We start from the raw sequence: 18,885 nt of genomic DNA, 5'->3' as shown, positions 1-18,885 counted from the left end.
CAACAAGACCCAACGCAGCCAAAAATAAATAATAAATAAATATGAAAGACTCTGCTCTTCCACTGCAGGGGTCGCAGGTTCAATCCCTGGTCAGGGAACTAAGATCCTGAAAGCCATGCAGCCCAAAAAAAAAAAAAAAAAAAAAGTCTCCCCTAAAATCTCCCTTCTACAACTGTATAAAGTAAGAATCCTCATTTTGGTATCTGACAGCTCTTCAGGTATTAGAAGAAACTTACTCCCTTGGAATCTGCTGTTGGAAGACAAACACGCCCAGTTCTTTAAGTGTTAACAGCCACAGGATTTCCAGACCCCATACGGATTGGCCACTCTCCTTCAAATGCACCACAGTTAGACAGTATCCTTTTAAAAGTGACACTGAGGGACATCCCCTGTGGTCCAGTGGTAAAGAATCCACCTTCCGGGACATCCCTGGTGGTCCAGTGGCTAAGACTCCGCGCTCCCAATGCAGGGGGCCTGGGTTCGATCTCTGGTCAGGGAACTAGATTCCACATGCTGCAACTAAGAGTTCGCATGCTGCAACTAAGACCCGGCACAGCCAAATAAATACATAAATTAAAAAAAAAAAAAAAAAGAATCCACCTTCCAGTGCAGGGGATGCAGGTTGGAACCCTGGTCGGGGAACTAAGATCCCACTAAGCTGGCGTGCCACAACTACTGAGCCCAAGCACTCTGGAGCCCGCCCGTCACAACTAGAGAGAGGAAAACCTACATGCCACAAGTAGAGAGAAGCCCACACAACACAACGAAGAGCCCACATGCTACAAAGAAAGAGCCTGCGTGCTGCAATGAAGGTCCCGCATGCCACAACTAAGACCTAATGCAGCCAAAAATAATTTTAAAAGGTAAAAATTAAAAAAAAAAGTGACACCGAGAAGGGAACACAATATTCTAAATGTGGCCCGCCTAGCACAGCCTGGGGGCTTCTGTGGGCCTGCTCTTTCCTGCAGTTAATGTGGCTTAAACCTGAATTTGGTTTTTAACCAGGACCTTCAGTTATTATGAATGGCTCTTAAGCACAATAGTTGGACGTGTTCTCGGCTTGCAAAGCGAACTTTTAAAAGAAAAAACTGCTACTTTTTTTGCAACATATTCTAATTGTAGAGAATACAGAAAAATGTTCATAACAAATCAAAACCTTCCACCATCCAAATGTTGAGAGAGAATCCTTGTTATTTTGGTCTATTTTATCTCTGATGGTTCACTCTGCATATCTGTGTGGTTTGGAGATTATAGCCTTTATGTGGTTTTGCATACTTATTTTTTCACTCTATTAACAAACATTTCCCTTCTTATCATTATCTGTGATCCTCATACAATAAACGCTGCAAAGATTTATATAAAAGGATGTTTGCTGTGGCATTATCTATGATATTGAAAAATTAGACACAAGCTGTATTCATTCATTCAACAAACTTTTGTTGAGCTTCTATTTGCCAGACACTGTTCTCATTGCTGGAAATGTGGCAGCTAGTAAAACAGACAAAAATCCCACTGTTGTGGAGCATTCATTAGTAAGCCAATAGTTCAATTCTCCTAGGTAATAGTTTAGTAAAACACCCCCATAGGCTGGAATTTATGCAGCACCCAAAATCACGTTTTTGAAATATTTAAAGGTATGAGAGGGACTTCCCTGGTGGTCCGGTGGTTAAGACTCCACACTTCCACTGCAGGGGTCATGGGTTCTATCCCTGGTCAGGGAACTAAGATCCCACATGCCGTGGGATCATGGCCGAAAGAAAGAAAGAAAGAAGGAAAGAAAGAAAGAAAGAAAGAAAGAAAGAAAGAAAGAAAGAAAGAAAAAAGAAAAGAAAAATAGGATACAAAGTTGTAAGATGCTAGCTGATAAAAAAACATTTATGGAGCAGACAGTCTTCCACAAGCCACTAATCATTATGAGTAGAGAAAGGTACCTTTACAATAAAGACATGGATCAGACACTACCTTAACCAAGTCAGCATCACCAAGTGTGGGACCAGCTGACATCCTATGCCCTTGGTGTGATGCTCGGTGTTGACACAGAAAACTGCATTTGGAAGTTCCAGCCAGAAAGGTTCAGCCTGAATTGAATCATGAGAAAACCACTGGTCTAGTCCGTACAGGGGTCAGCCTCCAGAACTGACCTGGACTCTTAAGAAATGTCAGGTCTGGAGAAATGGTCTAGGTCAGAGGATGTTGTTGAACCCAAGTTCTTGTGCCCAACGCACAGTGAGGCGGAACAAACCAAAAAGTCAGAGTTTGGAGCAAAGTTTATTGCAAAAAACATGCAAGCTGAGTTTTTCTAGGCAAAATTTGGGGGGGAGGGCTGAAGGGTGTGTGACTTTCTTCTAATTGGTTAGTGGTGAGGTAGCTGGGTGGTGTTCCAGGAATCTGAAACATCAGCCTTCTGGTTCCAACCAGTCTGGGGTCTATGTACTTGTGCTCAGCCTTAAGTTACCATCCTCCGCCCGGGTGTGGGCCCGAGCTCCTGTAGAAGAACTCAGAGATTTGTATCAGATTGCTAGGCACATCCCCCCTCCCTCCACCCCAGGAGGAGCCGGGACTCTCCCCCATGGCTGCACTAGTTTTTCTTGACTGCCTTTCCTTTGTTTCTGCATTCATTCACTCCTGTAATTAGTAACTATTTGAATCTGCCCTTTGGAACTCAGGGAAGATCTAGGAGGCTGAAGCCTTTTTCCTATAAATAAGAAACGGGGGACATGCAAAGGCTTTTGTACCCTAGAGGGCCCCACGGGGTCCTGCTCTATTTCAAGGACACCAGAAAGACCAAGAAGTAAAGGCAGTGCCATGATCCTTGATTGGACTCTGGATGGAGGAAAAAGACATTATTGGGGGGCTTCCCTGGTGGCACAGTGGTTAAGAATCCACCTGCCAATGCAGGGGACATGGGTTCGAGCCCTGGTCCGGGAAGATCCCACATGCCGCGGAGCAGCTAAGCCTGTGCGCCACAACTACTGAACCTGTGCTCTAAACCCCGTGAGCCACAACTACTGGAGCCCGCGCACCTAGAGCCCGTGCTTCACAACAAGAGAAGCCACCGCAACGAGAAGCCTGTGCACCGCAACGAAGAGTAGCCCCTGCTCTCTGCAACTAGAGAAAGCCCACACGCAGCAACGAAGACCCAACACAGCCAAAAATAAATAGATTTTTTAAAAGAGAGAAAAGCGTAAAAAAAAAAAAAAAGACATTATTGGGACACTTAGGGAAATTTGAATAAGGGCCAGAGGTGAGATAATAGCACTGAATGGATATGAAGTTCCCCGAGAGTGATGGCTGCCTTGTGGGCTTGGAAAATGCCTTTCTTCTTAGGAGACTGTCAAGGAGAAATATTTAGGGTGAAGGGTCATGAGGTCAGCAACTAAAGTTCACATGATTAAACCAAAACAGCTAAGCGTGTGTAGATAGAAATAAAGGAATGTGTCAAAGCGTTAGCTGGGAAATCTAAAAAAAAGTATTTTTAAAGGCATTAAAAAATAATAGGGGGCTTCCCTGGTGGCGCAGTGGTTGAGAGTCCGCCTGCCGATGCAGGGGACATGGGTTCGTACCCCGGTCCGGGAAGATCCCACATGCCGCAGAGCGGCTAGGCCCGTGAGCCATGGCCGCTAAGCCTGAGCGTCTGGAGCCTGTGCTCTGCAATGGGAGAGGCCACAACAGTGAGAGGCCCGCGTACCGCAAAAAAAAAAAAAAAAAAAATGATAAGAAGGAATGAGCCAAACTGTGAGTAAGGATGGATGCATTATTTGTAGATTTGGTAAAAACTATTTAAAATTCTTTAAAATACTCTTGATGACTGCCTACTTTATTTGATAGGCGTTTCATGATTTTCCTTATAGGCAATAGGAAAGTGAAACCAATCAAGCAGGGTAGAGCACGAATATCGTGTTTTGAGAGTTCTGACTCATCGGTTGAGGGGAGACCACAGCCAGGATCTACTGTCAGACTCTCCACGTAAGCAGATAGGTTAGGGCGTCCCAGAGGAAGAGAACTAGGCACGGCTTTCTTTTTTTTTGCGGTACGCGGGCCTCTCACTGTTGTGCCCTCTCCCGTTGCGGAGCACAGGCTCCGGACGCGCAGGCTCAGTGGCCGTGGCTCACGGACCCAGCCGCTCCGCGGCATGTGGGATCTTCCCGGACCGGGGCACGAACCCGTGTCTCCTGCATCAGCAGACGGACTCTCAACCACGGCGCCACCAGGGAAGCCCAGGCACGGCTTTCTTGACATAAGAGAAGACGTTTCTGGTCTAAGCCATTTTGTGATCTAAGCCAGACTAGAATGCTTGGTCTTGAACAGGTCTCAGTAATTAAAAACCTTAAGGATAGTGAGGGAGTGTAGGAACAAGGGAGAAGCAATCAAGAAACAATAGTTCAGTGATCAAAAACAGAGTCCTGGTTCCTCCTCAAGGAATATATATGTGGGGCTACATCCCACAGGCCTGCGAGGCCTGTACCTGTTCAGCTTCAAGACCTGAGAAAGGGCCCAGAGTCAGGCACAGAGACATCAATGGTTTAACGGACGGGGGAGCTTACAGTTCTAGAGCAAGGTCCTGGAGCGACTCCCCCACCACCCCCGGGCCTGCTGGACTTGGCGGAAGTCGACGCTCTGGAGGTGGACGGGGGCGGGGGAGGTTGTCAGTTACAGGGGGAATTGATGAGTCAGATTGGCTCATCGGTTACCAGGGAAACCAGCAGAGGGGCACGCCCCTCACAGCCCCTTTGATTAGAACAATCTTTAGCTGGGGTTTGGAGCAAGTAGGGTCAGTCCTGTAGCAGCATGTAGGTGAAGCAGGCACTGGTCGAGCAGCGGATGGACAGAGAGCAAGAGAACAGCCACCCTGAGTGGCTTGACCATACACAGTTTCTCCCCGAAAAGCAAAACTGGGGAAGTTTTAAGCTAAGAGTACATGCATGTTCATGTAGCGGCTTGGGTAGTGGAGAGAGTACAAGCTTTACTTGATTGAAGTCACGAGGGTCAGAAGACGTCAACGTCATCATTAACCTTAGGGTCCTGTTGATCTAGTGGTTGAGCACCTGAGGGGGGCTTAAATTCTGCAAAATGGCTCAAGAAGGGCTTCCCTGGTGGCGCAGTGGTTGAGAGTCCGCCTGCCGATGCGGGAGACACAGGTTCGTGCCCCGGTCCGGGAAGATCCCACATGCCGCGGAGCGGCTGGGCCCGTGAGCCATGGCCGCTGAGCCTGCGCGTCCGGAGCCTGTGCTCTAGCAATGGGAGAGGCCACAACAGTGAGAGGCCCGCGTATCGCAAAAAAATTTAAAAAATCCCAAAATGGCTCAAGAAGGTGCTTTAGGCCAGTCTTTACTAAAGAGGCAGAACCGGGAGTCTGGATAACAGGTGATTTGTTATCTTTGCTATTGTTACTTCTCTTGCCTGATAACAGTTTGATCTTTTTTTCCCTTAAGATCATTATTACTGAGAAGTGTTTAAGGGCAAGCTCTGTGGCCAGGCTTAGATCACAAAATGGCTAAAGTAAAAAAAATTGCTTCTCTTATGTCAAGAAAGCCATGCCTGGCTCTTTTTTTTTCTTTTTTTAAATGTTTAATGTATTTATTTATTTATTTTTGGCTGCATTGAGTCCTCATTGCTGCACGCGGGCTTTCTCTAGTTGCGGCGAGCGGGGACTACTCTTCGGTGTGCTGCACAGACTTCTCATTGCCGTGGCTTCTCTTGTTGCGGAGCACGGACTCTAGGCATGCGGGCTTCAGTAATTGTGGCTCACGGGCTCAGTAGTTGTGGCTCACGGGCTCAGTAGTTGTGGCTCGCAGGCTCTAGAGCATAGGCTCAGTACTTGTGGCGCACGGGCTTAGTTGCTCCATGGCATGTGGGATCTTCCTGGACCAGGGCTCGAACCCTTGTCCCCGGCATCGGCAGGCGATTCTTTTTTTTTTTTTTTTTTTTGCGGTATGCGGGCCTCTCACTGTTGTGGCCTCCCCCGTTGCGGAGCACAGGCTCCGGACGCGCAGGCTCAGCGGCCATGGCTCACGGGCCCAGCCGCTCCGCGGCATATGGGATCCTCCCAGACCGGGGCACGAACCCGTATCCCCTGCATCGGCAGGCGGACTCTCAACCACTTGCGCCACCAGGGAGGCCCGGCAGGCGATTCTTAACCACTATGCCACCAGGGAAGTCCAATGCCTGGTTCTTTTTCTCCAGGACCCCCTACCTCATCTGCTTATCGTACCCCCTTCTTGTCCTTGGATGTAGCTCCATGCAGTGGGTGGAATGGTGGCCCCCAAAGACATGTCAACATCCTAGTCCCTGTGAATACCACCTCATATGGCAATAGGTGTAAGTTGTGAGAGAAGTATATCCTGCATTAGCCAGGTGATCCCTGAAAGCATCAGAGAGAGGCCGGGGGAGTTTAGAGACACAGACACAGACAGCAATGTGACCACAGAGCTGAGACTGGAGTCATGAGGCCACCAACCTGGAAGCTGAAAATCTTGCCTTAGAGCCTCCAGAGGTAGTGCAGCCCTGCCAGCACATTGCTTTCAGACTTTGCCTTCCAGACTGTGAGACACTGAGTTCCTGTTTTTCCCTGCCCTGGTTTGTGGTACGATAAGTCCCCTACATACGAATGAGTTGTGTTCCAAGAGCATGTTTGTTAAGTCCAATCTGTTCGTAAGTCCAAGAAAGTTAGCCTAGGTACCCAACTAACACAATCGGCTATACAGTACTGTACTACGTTCATACTACTTTTCACACAAATTATATGTACATAAAAAACAAACAGGGGCTTCCCTGGTGGTGCAGTGGTTGAGAGTCTGCCTGCCGATGCAGGGGACATGGGTTCGTATCCCGGTCCGGGAAGATCCCACATGCCGCGGAGCGGCTGGGCCCGTGAGCCATGGCCACTGAGCCTGCGCGTCTGGAGCCTGTGCTCCGCAGCAGGAGGGGCCACAACAGTGAGAGGCCCACGTACTGCAAAAAAAAAAAAAAAAAAGGGCCAAGAGGGAGTTGAGATCCTGGGGGGAGGTGATGGGGCTGCGGGGAAGGGGTCTGCCCTGGTGGGAGTGAGGCTCTGGGGGAGGTGAGGGCGTGGGGGAGGGTAGACTACAGTGCAGGGGTGAAGTCCTGGGGGTGAGGCTGCACGGGGAGGGGCAGAGCAGCCCTGCTGGAGGGGACCTGGACCCCATTCCTTTCGGGATGCCATGAGCTGGGTGTGGCAGCTGGGACTCCCAGGGCACAAGAGAGCTGGGGGAAATCTGAGAGGTGTGGTTAGCTCTGTAGTCCGGTCCCAGGTGAATACTACCCTACTGGGCAGCTCACTGCCCCACCTAATTGAGGGCAGAAACAGGTTTGACACTGATTCCAACTCCATTTCCACTGGAGATAAAATCACCCCAGTGGGTGGACACTTGCCACATCAAGGGTGAACTATGGGTAAGGCCTCAGCCTCACCTGTGCCTCATCCCGAGTCCCTCCCCGCCCCCCCAGCACCCCCAGGCCCATCTGTCCTGGGGGCCGCTCCCGGGGAGAGCCCCTCCTGTGCGGCAGGCTGACCCTCTTCCTACACTTTCACAGGTGCGGCTGTCAGATGGGCCTTTAATATCCAGAAAGGCCAGGAATTCACATCAAGTGGCCCAGGCACTCTTGTGCACACACACACATGCACGTGCACACACTGACATGCACACACATGCATGCTCTCACACACTGGTCCGGGTCCTCTGGAAGTCTAAGCATATAGGCTGCTGTCCTAGACTGTGAGGCTTCTTCCTTCTCACCATTGCTCTTTTCCAGTTTTAGGAAAGGGGCGACTGAGAACCGTAGCAGAACAGAGCTGACCAGAGAAGCGTTTGTCTAGCGGGTGGCCCAGCGTGGCCTGACTGCCCCTCATCTGCAGACCCACGCAGAGCTGTGGGAGTGGGAGAGGCCTGAGTCCCTCGCCCTGTCCCTTGCCTCGGCTCCTGCAGATGGGCCAGTGGTGGTGGCTCCTGGGAGCCCTGGACTCCCTCAGGTACCCCACCAGGAAGGGCCCAGACCCCCTTGGGCTCCTGGCTCCCCTGTACCCACCGACCAGATTAGAAGCAGCAAGAGGCGAGGGCCCAGCTGCCATCTCGTGTCTCACCCCTATGTGCTCTGCCTTGGAGTAAGAGTGGAAGCCTAACTCACCACACGGAGTGCAGGACGGGGACAGCTGCCCCCTTAGAGCACCAGCATTCTCTCCAGGGAAAGGGGCTCCTGACTCATTTTTTGCCTTTTAGCTCTAATCTGCCTGGCTGACCGCATCAGACACGGGGACAGGGTGCTGGTTTTGGAGCACACACAGAAGCACAGGGGCAGGTGACAGCCTTTCCCCTGCCACTACCTGCCAAGGCATGCCAGGCCCGGAAGACTCTTGGGCAAGCCACAGGACAAAATGAAGACATTCTGAAAAGCCTTCAAGGACAAGGGACCCGGGTGTGGCCCAAAGGATGGGGTGAACAGCAGGGGGCCCCACTGCTGGAGGGTACCCCCATGTCCACATCCAGGCCTTTCCCTGAGCTCTTTTTCAGTGCTGGGACCTCTCCACGCCCCCAGAAAACCAAGGCTGGCGTGCTGTGGGCTGAAGGCAGTGGTGCTCTTGTCAAGAGGGGACACGGCCTCATAAGGGCTCGGCTGGCATGGCCGGCTCCCCTCCAGAGGTCCAATGAGCTGCTTGGGCTTCTGGAGGCTGCTAACAACGACCCAGGGCGAGCCCACCACGCACGCTGGCTGAAGCACAAACTGCAGAGTACTTTTTTAGGTGGAGTGTTGGGGGACCTGGGAGCAGGGGACACTCAGAAACCAGGGTGTGTCCAACACAGTCTGCAACAATGATGACGGTGAGGCCAGGCCAGAGGGAGGACAGCGGCTCCGCCACCCCTGTGCTGCCCTGCGCACGCAGGGCGGAGACGCCTGGGGCGGAGCAGAAAGAATGACACCACACAGGCCCAAGGATAACTTAGTTTATGGGTCAAGCCAAATACAATGCAGTTGTTTTCGTTATTGTTTTTTTAACCAAAATAAATAAATCAGATCTGTCCCTGTGACAGGTCAGGGGAGCTGGCCCCCCGCCCAGTGCCGCCCCTCACTCCTGCCCCTCCTCTCCCCCTTCGGACCAGCTTTGGCACAGCAGAGAGAAGGATGCTTCGGAGTCTCCATCGTGTAGAAGGAAAGAGGAAAGGAGGTGGAACTGGAGGTTAAGGGAGGGCAGGACCCAGATGAGCAGCCTGCGCCCCGGCCCTAGAGCTCCGAGTGGCGCTTCCCGCCACGCACACCCCACGGACCCGGGTGCCACCCAGCCCCAGGCGGGTGGAGTGTGCACGGCCCCTGTGCACGGCCAGGGACCCTCTCGCGGGGAGGAAGTAGACGCTGAAGAGAGCGGACCCGCCCTCTCTGTGCAGGTCAGTCTCGGGCCGTCTCCCACCAGCCAGCCCTCGGCAGCGCCCTCTGCTCACTGCACGGTGAGGGTCCTGACACAGCCCTCCCACCCCACAACGCCTCTGACAGTGGTGGCTCCTCCGAGGGGCCTGGAGCTCAGCCTGAAGACAGGAAGCCACCCTGCTGGGTGACAAGGACTGCCAGCACAAGGGTGTGCCACATGGGGTGGGTCCTGGGGGTGATCCGGGGGGGAGGGCAGATGTGACCCTCCCAGGACTCCTGCAGGGGCTGCCTCTCCTCCCCCCGCTCTTCACTGCCTCCCTGAAGGCTGCTCAGCTGGACAGAGGTCACAGAGCCTGGGGAGCACCTGGCCTGGGGGGCAGCTGAGCACGTGGCGGGGGGGGAGCAGCCTAATTCCTGCGTGAGCGAGGGGGCGTGTGTGGTGCAGGGACGGGCACTGGTGTGGGCAGCGCGGAGCACTATTCTTTAGTGGAGAAGCAAGGGGTGGTCGTGAGGTGGAGGGCGGCCTGAGCAGCCCAGGCAGCATCTACGAGAACTTCTTGAAGGCATCCAGGTCGAAGGCCGTGTCCAGGAGGCGCTGCAGCTCCGTGAGGTGGGTCTTCTTGTTGCCGGTGGCTGGAGCCGCCGCTGGGTCCCGGCCGGCGTACCTGAGGGGAGCGACAGTGAGCACTGATGGCGAAGGCCACCGAGGGGCCCGGGCCTCCCTGCCCTCCCCGGGCCCCCGCCGACTGCCCGCGGCCTTACCACACAGGCTTGGCGCGGTTGATGGTGGTCCGCAGCCTGGGCTTCACGTAGTCGTAGTAGCCTTGGTTCTTGTGCTCCTCCTGGCACCAGGCCAGCTCGGCGCTGGGGTACTTCTGCACCTCCTGCAGCAGGAGGTCGAAGGGGAAGGGCGACAGCTGGGGAGAGAGAGAGGCGCTCCCGTCAGGAGAAGGTGCTCAGAGTACCGGGCGAGGCTGGTGTCCTAGAGGGGCTGGTGTCCCAGGTGAGGAGCTCAGCGACCCCTAAAGGATGTTCTGGAAACTCTGGGAAAGCTCTGGGGTCCAGACACCCAGAGGAGGAACGCCAGGACCGGCCTGGGCACCACCTGCCCTCACCTGCTCGATCCTCGTGATGGCCACTTGCTCTGCCATATCCCGCGCTTTGCGCTCTCGGGTAAGATCATAGTACACTTTGCCGGTACAGAAGAGAAGTCTCTTGACGTTTTCTGGGTTTTGGGCTGCAGGGCCATCTTCTGGGATCACCCGCTGGAAGTGGGTACCTACAAGAGAATCCCCACAGCTGGGGGTTTGCTCAGGGCTTAGCTGAGGGTGTCCAGGGCCCTCCCTCCACGAGGTGCGGCTGTACCACAACTTACAGCAGAACATTTCGTTTCTGAGGGTTAGGGCTCTCCCCCTCTCGCCAGCCTGTGATGCCCTTGCATTAATCCACACTGAGAGAGCCTAAAAGGCACAGTAGGCAAGGCCAGCCTTGGAGAGCAAGTGACATCAGTTCATTCTTCAGAACGACCTGTCTCAGACTTCAGGGACAACTAGGTCTAGAAGACCATCCCATGACCACTCTGCTCAGACTCCTCATGAGTTTACAAATACTAAAACTTTCCACACTGGAAACTAGAGCAAATACTCAGATGCTCACGGCCGGGACCATTCCCCTGCGAACAAGGCCGACTTCAGGAAGCTGCATTCAAAATGAGGGGTTCCCTTAGTGACACATAAGCAACACACAACATGCTCACGTTCACGTACACACGCAAATGCTAGGATTAGAAGGAAACTACCTTCACATGAGAAAGGCCAGGTATGAGAAACCCACTGCGAACATCATACTCAATGGTGAAAGACCAAAAGCATTTTCCTAAGACACAAACAAGGCAAGGATGTCCGTTCTAACCACTTCTATTCAACATAGCACTGGAATTTCTAGCCAGAGCAATTAGGCAAAAAAAAAAAACCAACAACAAAAAAACTAAGAAGTATCTAAATTGGAAAGGAACAAATAAAATAATCTGTTTGTTTTACATGTAGAAAACCCTAAAGATTCCACATACAAAAAAACCCTGTTAGAACTAATAAATGAATTCAGCAAAGTTACAGGATAGAAAATCAACACTCAGAATTCAGTTGTATTTCTATGAACAATCCGAAAGTTAAGGAAAAAAAATCCCATTCAAAACAGCATCAAATAAATAAAATTACTTAGGAATAAACTTAACCAAGAAAATGAAAGACTTGTACACTGAAAACTACAGAACATTACTGAGAGAAATTAAAGAAGATACCAATAAATGGAAAGTCATCCATGTTCATGGATTGGGAGACTTAATGTTGCCATGATGTTAACATCATCAAAGCAATCTACAGATTCAACGCAATCCTTACCAAAATCCCAATGACAGGGACTTCCCTGGTGGCACAGTGGTTAAGAATCTGCCTGCCAATGCAGGGGACAGGGGTTTGATCCCTGGAAGATTCCACATGCTGCGGACCAACTAAGCCCATGTGCCACAACTACTGAGCCTGCGCTCTAGAACCCGTGCGTCACAACTATTAAGCCCATGCGCCACAACTACTGAAGCCCATGTGCCTAAAGCCTGTGCTCTACAATAAGAGAAGCCACCACAATAAGAAGCCCACGCACCACAACGAAGAGTAGCCCCCGCTCGCTGCAACTAGAGAAAGTCTGCGCGCAGCAACGAAGACCCAATGCAGCCAAAACTAAATAAATAAATCAATTTATTTAAAAAAAAAAAGCTTCATGACATTGAATTTGGCAGTGATTTCTTAGATGTGACTCCAAAGGCACAGACAACAACAAAAAAAAGAGAAAAAGTGGACTTCATGAAAATTTAAAAATTTTGTGCATCCAAAGAAAACACACAGGGACTTCCCTGGTGGTCCAGTGGTTAAGACTCCACACTCCCAATGCATGGGGCACAGGTTCGATCCCTGGTTGGGGAACCAGGATTCCACATGCCGTGCAGTGCAGCAAACAAACAAACAAACAAACAAACAGGCCTGGAAAGAAAAGACTATACACAGTTGGAAGAAAATATTTGCAAGTCACATATCTGATAAGGTATCGATATCCAGTAAATAAGAGAGAAATCTTACAACCCAACAACAAAACCAACAACCCAATTAAAAAATGGGCAAGGGCTTAAACATTTTTCCAGAGATAACATACAGATGGCCAATAAGCACATGAAAAGATGCTCAACATCACTAACCATTAGGTTAGCAAAAATCAAAACTGTGATGAGGGGCTTCCCTGGTGGTGCAGTGGTAGAGAGTCCGCCTGCCGATGCAGGGGACACGGGTTCATGCCGCGGAGCGGCTGGGCCCGTGAGCCATGGCCACTGAGCCTGCGCGTCCGGAGCCTGTGCTCCACAACGGGAGAGGCCACAACAGTGAGAGGCCCGCGTAACGCAAAAAAAAAAAAAAAAAAAAAAAAAAAGGAAAAAAAAAAAACTGCGATGAGATACTACTTCATGGTCACTAGGATGGCTATTATGAAACAAAAACAAAAACCAAGAAAACAAAAACAGAAAACAGTAGTGTTGGCAAGAATGTAGAGAAACTGGAACCCTTGTGTATTGCTGTGAACCACTATGGAAAACGGTATGGTATGCCTGAAGAATTACCATATGACCCAGCAATCTGCTTCTTGGTATATACCCAAAGGAATTGAAAGCAGGGTCTTGAAGAGAGATTTGTACACCCATGTTCATAGCAGCATTATTCCCAATGGCTAAAACGTGGAGGTAACCCAAGTGTCCACTGACAGATGAATAGATAAACAAAAAGTGGTATATAAATACAATATAACATTATTCAGCCTTAGAAAAGAAGGAAATTCTGACACCTGCTACAACATGGATGAACCTTGAGGGTACTGTGCTGAGTGAAATAAGCCCGTCACATAAAGACACATACTGTATGATCCCACTCACATGCAGTTCCTAGAGGAGCCAAACCCACAGAGACAGAAAGCAGAACGGTGGGTGCCAGGGGCTGGGGAAGGAGTGGTGATGGGGGAGTTCTTCAATGGGTGCAGAGTTTGTTTGGGAAGGTGAAAAAAGTTCTGGAGATGGATGGGGTTGATGGTTGCACAGTGACGTGAATGTGTTTATTAATGCCACTGAACTGTACACTTAAAAATGGCTAAGATGGTAAATTTTATATTATGTATATTTCACCATAATAAAAAAATATGGGAAAAAAAACAAAGAAGGGATTTACCTTGACCAAAGATTAAAGGGGGCTCCATGGCTGGGAGCAAGTGGGCTCCTCTGGCCCTGTAAGCCCAGGGATGTGCGGGGCCACTGTGTGCTGTATCAGCCACCTGATATCTGCTGTCCAGAGGGAAATCTCAATGCTGTGGGCCTCACCTCACACCACTAAGCTGCCATGTTATGTGGCAGGCCCTACCCACCGCTGCTTCTCCTCTGTCCCTGGCGGTGAGCTGCCATCAGCCCCCCAGGAGCAGTGCCCAGGCAGCAGCGTGAACTCTAACATCAGACTCACTTCACTGCCTCTGAAAGAGTCCTGGGGGGGTGCACCCAGGCAGAGGCCACAGACCTCAGTGGGACGCGAGACATGCTGTTTGACCAATTTGCACATGAGCTCTGACGTCCAGGCTGTCGTGTTCAGTGGTCTTTACCCAACAACCAAAAAATGTGGCAAGGACCAGAGTGAGACTGACAAGTATAAGCCCCCCACAGAGTAGCAGTGAAGACCCCCTCCAAATGCCCACCCCCCTCAAGCCTACCTGGAAGCATCTCATCAAAGCTGGATCTGGCCTCAGGGTGCCGCAGCAGGGACTTGGGGGTGAAGATGATTAACTGAAACACAGAAGCACAGGCTCAGGTTCTAAGGATTCCAGAAGGAGGGCCGATAGCAAGGGGCTGCCCAGGCATCGTCTTCAGAACAGGCATCTCGTGCTGCCCTCCCAGCTCTACGGTCAGGGGGATCCGCAGGTCAGAGGTGAAAAGAGAATGAAAACAGGATGATGTGGCTTCCCCTTGTCCCCTCTCCTCTGCCCTGAGACAATGGGCATCCACTCCTCCAGGGTCTGTCCCAGCCTGCTCGGAGCCCTGGGTGCCCCCTACCCTATACCTGGGGAAGACCCCTGAGCCTTTCCTGGACGTCCTTGCCTGTGGCCAGGGCTGTCCTGTCCCGTGGGCCTGCCTGGCCCTGCACTGTGACCAGCAGCAGCAGGGGGCATTCTCCCCTTGGACCCTTCACTCACACTCCTACTCACCCTTCAACACCTCACCAACGAGACTGCTTCCTGGGGACTCTCTGCTCCCTTGGCCCCTGCGGGGGCTCAGCTCTCCTCCAAGCTCAATGCACCATCTATGACCACCCGCCCACAAGTCCATCCTCCCATTGGGCTGGGGCCCTGGAGTTCTCAGGCCAGGCCTCTCTGAGCTGGGACACCCCCAACTGACCGGCTTCCGGAAGGGCAGGAGAATCTGGCGACGCAGCACATGGAAGAAGTTGCCAGGGGTGGAGCAGTTGACGACAACCCAGTTGCAATCATACAGCTGATTTATGTCAAAGTTGGTTTCCTTAAGGTCCTGGAGCAAGGAGGGAAAGGGCCAGAGGCCAGGTGGCACTGAGCACCCTGTCGCAGGGGGCATCAAGGCAGAGGGCCTCACGGCCGCAGTCTTAGGGTGCCACAGCTCCTCCAAAGATGCACACACAGGGGACACTGACGAGAGTTCAGCCAGCCAGCCCCACGCTCTGAATGGGATTCTCAGTCCCATGTAATCCCTATTTCTCTGAAAACTACTGCCTGGCCTGGGACAGACACAGGTTCTACCTAAAACCAATTCTGATGTTCCTTAGAAACAGAACCCCCCAAATTTCCTTTTAGCTCTTAAAGTTTCACTAGAATCACCCCAGAGTTCTTTCCTCTCAACTGTTTGCCTGAATCAAAGTACAGGCAGTATCACTCCTAGAAGGTTCTGCTGTAGCTTTCAGCGCCTCTGCTTTCTACGGCAGCAGGGGCGACAGGAGGCAGCCCGGCCCTGTCTTCTGTGCTCTAAAAAGGCCTCTCACTTTGTGGAGACCAGCAGGCTCAGGGCCCACCTGCGACTCCTGAGAGGCACAGAGCAGTCGTGCCTTCAGAGTTGCCCACAGACGCCCAGGTGCACCACTCACCGGCAGCACGTCTGGGTCATCATTGCACATCTGCAGGAACCGCTCCGGCCTGGCGGAGGAATGTTCCGGACCCTGGAACCAGACACACAAGTTACAGATCAGGAGCTTCCCCCATGCTGACCGTTGCATTCAGTACATCTCTTCCTTAACCAACTTGCTCATTTTGGTCTGAAAAACACCAAACTGTCTCTTTACTGCTGGCGGTTTAATTCCTTCTCCTCCTGCACATGGAGCGTGGAGGGGGCGTTTCCACATCAGGACAGGGCCCAGAACTCCTGGTTCCTCCTGGTTTCCAAACCCGATTCTTAAGCAAGCCCCCCACAGGGCCTGGCGGAGGAGGAGGGAAGAGAACAGGGAACACCGGAGCGTGGGAGGTCCCCGTCCGCACCGCCACTTCTCATCAGTAACGGAGCAGGACCTGCCTCTGGCCTTCCAAGGGAGATGGGGAACACCAGCAGAGCCCGTACGGTGCCAGTTTCGGGGTCAGGGTCCCAGGCAGGCCCTTCCCACGTTCTAGGTCTGCCGGGAAGGGGCAGGGGCCTCACCATGCCCTCCATGCCGTGGGGAAGCAGCAGCACGATGCCGTTCTGCCGCACCCACTTGGCTTGTCCCGGGCAGATGAACTGGTCGATGATGCACTGGGCCGTGTTGTGGAAGTCACCAAACTGGGCCTCCCAGAGGACCAGGGCGTTAGGACTGGCCATGGCAAAACCCAGCTCAAAGCCTGCAGGGCAGGAGGGAAGGAGAAGACCGGACAGGAGTCAGCTGGTGGGCAGGAAGGGGGCTGCGGGGGTCGGTGGGGGGAGAGTGGGGCAGAGGGGAGGAGGGGGAAGGGGTGGCAGGTTCGAAGCAGCAGAGGAGGTGGCAGGGAGGAGGGCCTCGCAGGCTGGGGTGCTCACCCAGGACCCCGTACTCGGACAGCGAGCTGTTGCACACGGTGTAGGGGGCCTGGTTGGGCCAGAGGTGGTTCATGGGGATGCAGGTTCTCTTGTCCACGTTCTGGTCATGCAGCACGTGGTGGCGATGGCTGAGGGAGAACAGCACAGATTAGCAGCAGAAGCCAGCCCCGTGCACTGCCGCGGGAGCACAAAGCCCCGTTCTTAACAGAAGCGTCTAATCAGAGCAGGGAAAGGGTGCTTCTGGGTCTGAGCAATGGCATCTAATGACTGTCTCCTGGCAGGGATTTTCTTCTGGGACAGGAACTCCAGAGCCCTTCCTTTCCATCTCCCATGCTTTGAAGGGCCCACAAGAACACAGAGACCATTACCTAAAAGTGCCCCGCTCCACATCCTGGCCGCTCAGCCGGATATGGATGCCCTCCTTCAGGAGGGAGCCAAAAGCCATGTACTCTGCCAGAGCCCAGTCCACGGTCCTGTTCTTCACCAGCTCCCCACGGGTCTTCAGGATCCGGCTCAGCCCTGCAGAGACAGGGTGCTCACCAGCCGCCCGGCACACCCTCTCGGGCCAAGAGCTGAGCTTCCTTCGGTCCCAGCTTTTGGGAGTCCTGACTCACCGGGAGAGTGGGGAAGGGAGCTGAGTGGAGACCAGGTCAGAGAGGCTGTGACATCCCGTCCCTTCCTCCACTGCTCCGCTGGCTGAGGACCTCGCCGGGGCAGGGGTGAGGTGAGGCGAGGGCTTCCCTCATCCAGCCACCCCGGCCTTGAACTAAGCAGGGACCTAAGGTGGGCGAGGACTGGTCTCATGCTGGGACACAGTTGGCACTGGACTCGGCCCAACACTCCCAAAGGCCCGGGTGGCGCCCTTACCTCCGTGAATGGTGAAGTTCTCCACAGGCACGGAGCTGGCCACGTTCCCAATGTGCGTGAGAATATCCTCCGTCAGGCCCGTGGAGGGGCAGGTCATGCTCCTGGGCTGCCCGTCCAGGGTGAAGAAGCCTAGCAGGGAAGGGGCAAGCTGACACACAGGTGCCACTCCTCAAGGAGCCGTGGACACGCGAGATGCTGTGGAGCGGTGGCCAGGACCGAGAGCCGAAGTCAGGGGTCTGAGTCCAGGGCCCACAGGGTGTTGTGGAGGGGGGACGGGGCTCACTGGTGGCGTTCCTCACTCACCAGGCCAGGGGGAGTCCAGCCAGTGCTTGATGTGCAAGATCTTCTCGTCCTTGGACCTGGTGAAGGCCTCCTCACAGATCTTGTCATACTTGGAGATCTCCTCCTGGAGGGTCGGGCCCGACACAGCCATCAGGGCCGCTCTGCACAGGGCACGCCAGCCACACGGCCAGTGTGCGCCTGCGCTTCCTGAGTGCAGAGTCCCTCAGACTCCACTGGCCTCCAAGCCTTGTCCTCCCAACACGCATCAGCCCTGAGGTCTGCGGGAAGCTTCTGTTTTATTGCTTTCATTCCCGTAGCTGCTTCTCCACAGTTGCTGGCTGCAGATCCTGCTCTAAGTTGGAGCCCTGTCCCTGCCCACCCTGTCGCCATATTCTTTCTGACGAGTTCTCATGGCTCCGAGCACAGCCCCTGATCCTCCAATACTTCTGACTCAGCTTGCTCATACGCAGCCCTGCTCCGCTCTCTCTGTCACCCTGCATGGGCCTTCGCACTCATAACCAGCCAGAACTGACCAGGGCACAGCAGGCCCTTTATGAGTTGGATACCTCATCAGCCTCTCGTCCTCTCACCTCTGTGCACTGGACTCTGTAAGCCAAGGAGGCCACTGCCTTGTGCCAAAGTGCCCTCAGGTCCCACCTCCCTCACACAACTCCTCAGTAGCCTGGACTCTCCAAGAAGTTATGCACCGAAATGCTGTAGTTGTAAATATTTCACATGTTCTCACTTGGATCCTAATTACTCTGCAAAAGTGAGCATTTGCCCTGTGGTGGGCCTTCTCTATCCCTCCTTGGCTCTGGAAAGGCCCACTGGGACCAGAGCCGGGGACGCACCTCATACTCAGGCTGGTTGACCACACCCTGCGACACCAGCACCTCGGCATACTTCTGCAGCACAGGCTTTTGCTTGCGGATCTGCTTGTACATGAGCGGCTGTGTGAACATGGGCTCGTCCATCTCGTTGTGGCCATTGCGTCGGTAACACACCTGAACACAGCCAGAAGATGCCAGCATCACGGACCATGTTGGCCGGGACCCAGGACCCACGAGGACCTGCCCCATTTCTCCTCTGTGACACCTCAGTTTACCTCTTCTAGAATTAGGGTCCTGTCTCTCTCTCCTTCACTCTCTAGAATTGCTTTGACTGTCACATGAGATGAAACGAGGGTGACCTGGGACTATCTTGGGACAGGATCCCAACTACCTTCTTCCCCAAGTCAGGTCACCCAGGCTGAAGATGCAGGAGCCCTCAGGAGG

The 18,885-nt window shown here is 53.1% G+C and overlaps 1 protein-coding gene across 2 annotated transcripts in view; it reads right to left on the bottom strand.

Annotated features, from left to right (window-relative positions):
• Positions 1-8,946: 8,946 nt before the first annotated feature.
• Positions 8,947-18,885, bottom strand: part of OGDH (oxoglutarate dehydrogenase) — a 74,423-nt gene continuing 64,484 nt past the window's right edge. For both annotated transcript variants that reach the window (XM_060107612.1, XM_060107613.1), the window contains 12 exons: positions 18,463-18,615; positions 17,633-17,735; positions 17,330-17,458; positions 16,831-16,981; positions 16,463-16,590; positions 16,109-16,287; positions 15,564-15,635; positions 14,849-14,977; positions 14,167-14,239; positions 10,494-10,657; positions 10,141-10,295; positions 8,947-10,043 (listed from right to left, as the gene is read on the bottom strand). In XM_060107612.1, coding sequence (XP_059963595.1) covers positions 9,923-10,043; positions 10,141-10,295; positions 10,494-10,657; positions 14,167-14,239; positions 14,849-14,977; positions 15,564-15,635; positions 16,109-16,287; positions 16,463-16,590; positions 16,831-16,981; positions 17,330-17,458; positions 17,633-17,735; positions 18,463-18,615 — 1,557 coding nt within the window. In that variant the 3' untranslated portion in view covers positions 8,947-9,922. The remainder of the gene's footprint in view (positions 10,044-10,140; positions 10,296-10,493; positions 10,658-14,166; positions 14,240-14,848; positions 14,978-15,563; positions 15,636-16,108; positions 16,288-16,462; positions 16,591-16,830; positions 16,982-17,329; positions 17,459-17,632; positions 17,736-18,462; positions 18,616-18,885) is intronic.

The sequence above is a fragment of the Mesoplodon densirostris genome, chromosome 9 (assembly GCF_025265405.1).
Source record: "Mesoplodon densirostris isolate mMesDen1 chromosome 9, mMesDen1 primary haplotype, whole genome shotgun sequence".
NCBI classification, from domain to species: Eukaryota; Metazoa; Chordata; class Mammalia; order Artiodactyla; family Ziphiidae; genus Mesoplodon; species Mesoplodon densirostris.
The sequence above is the reverse complement of the archived record's forward strand: the minus strand, read 5'-3'. Positions and strand labels throughout refer to the sequence as shown.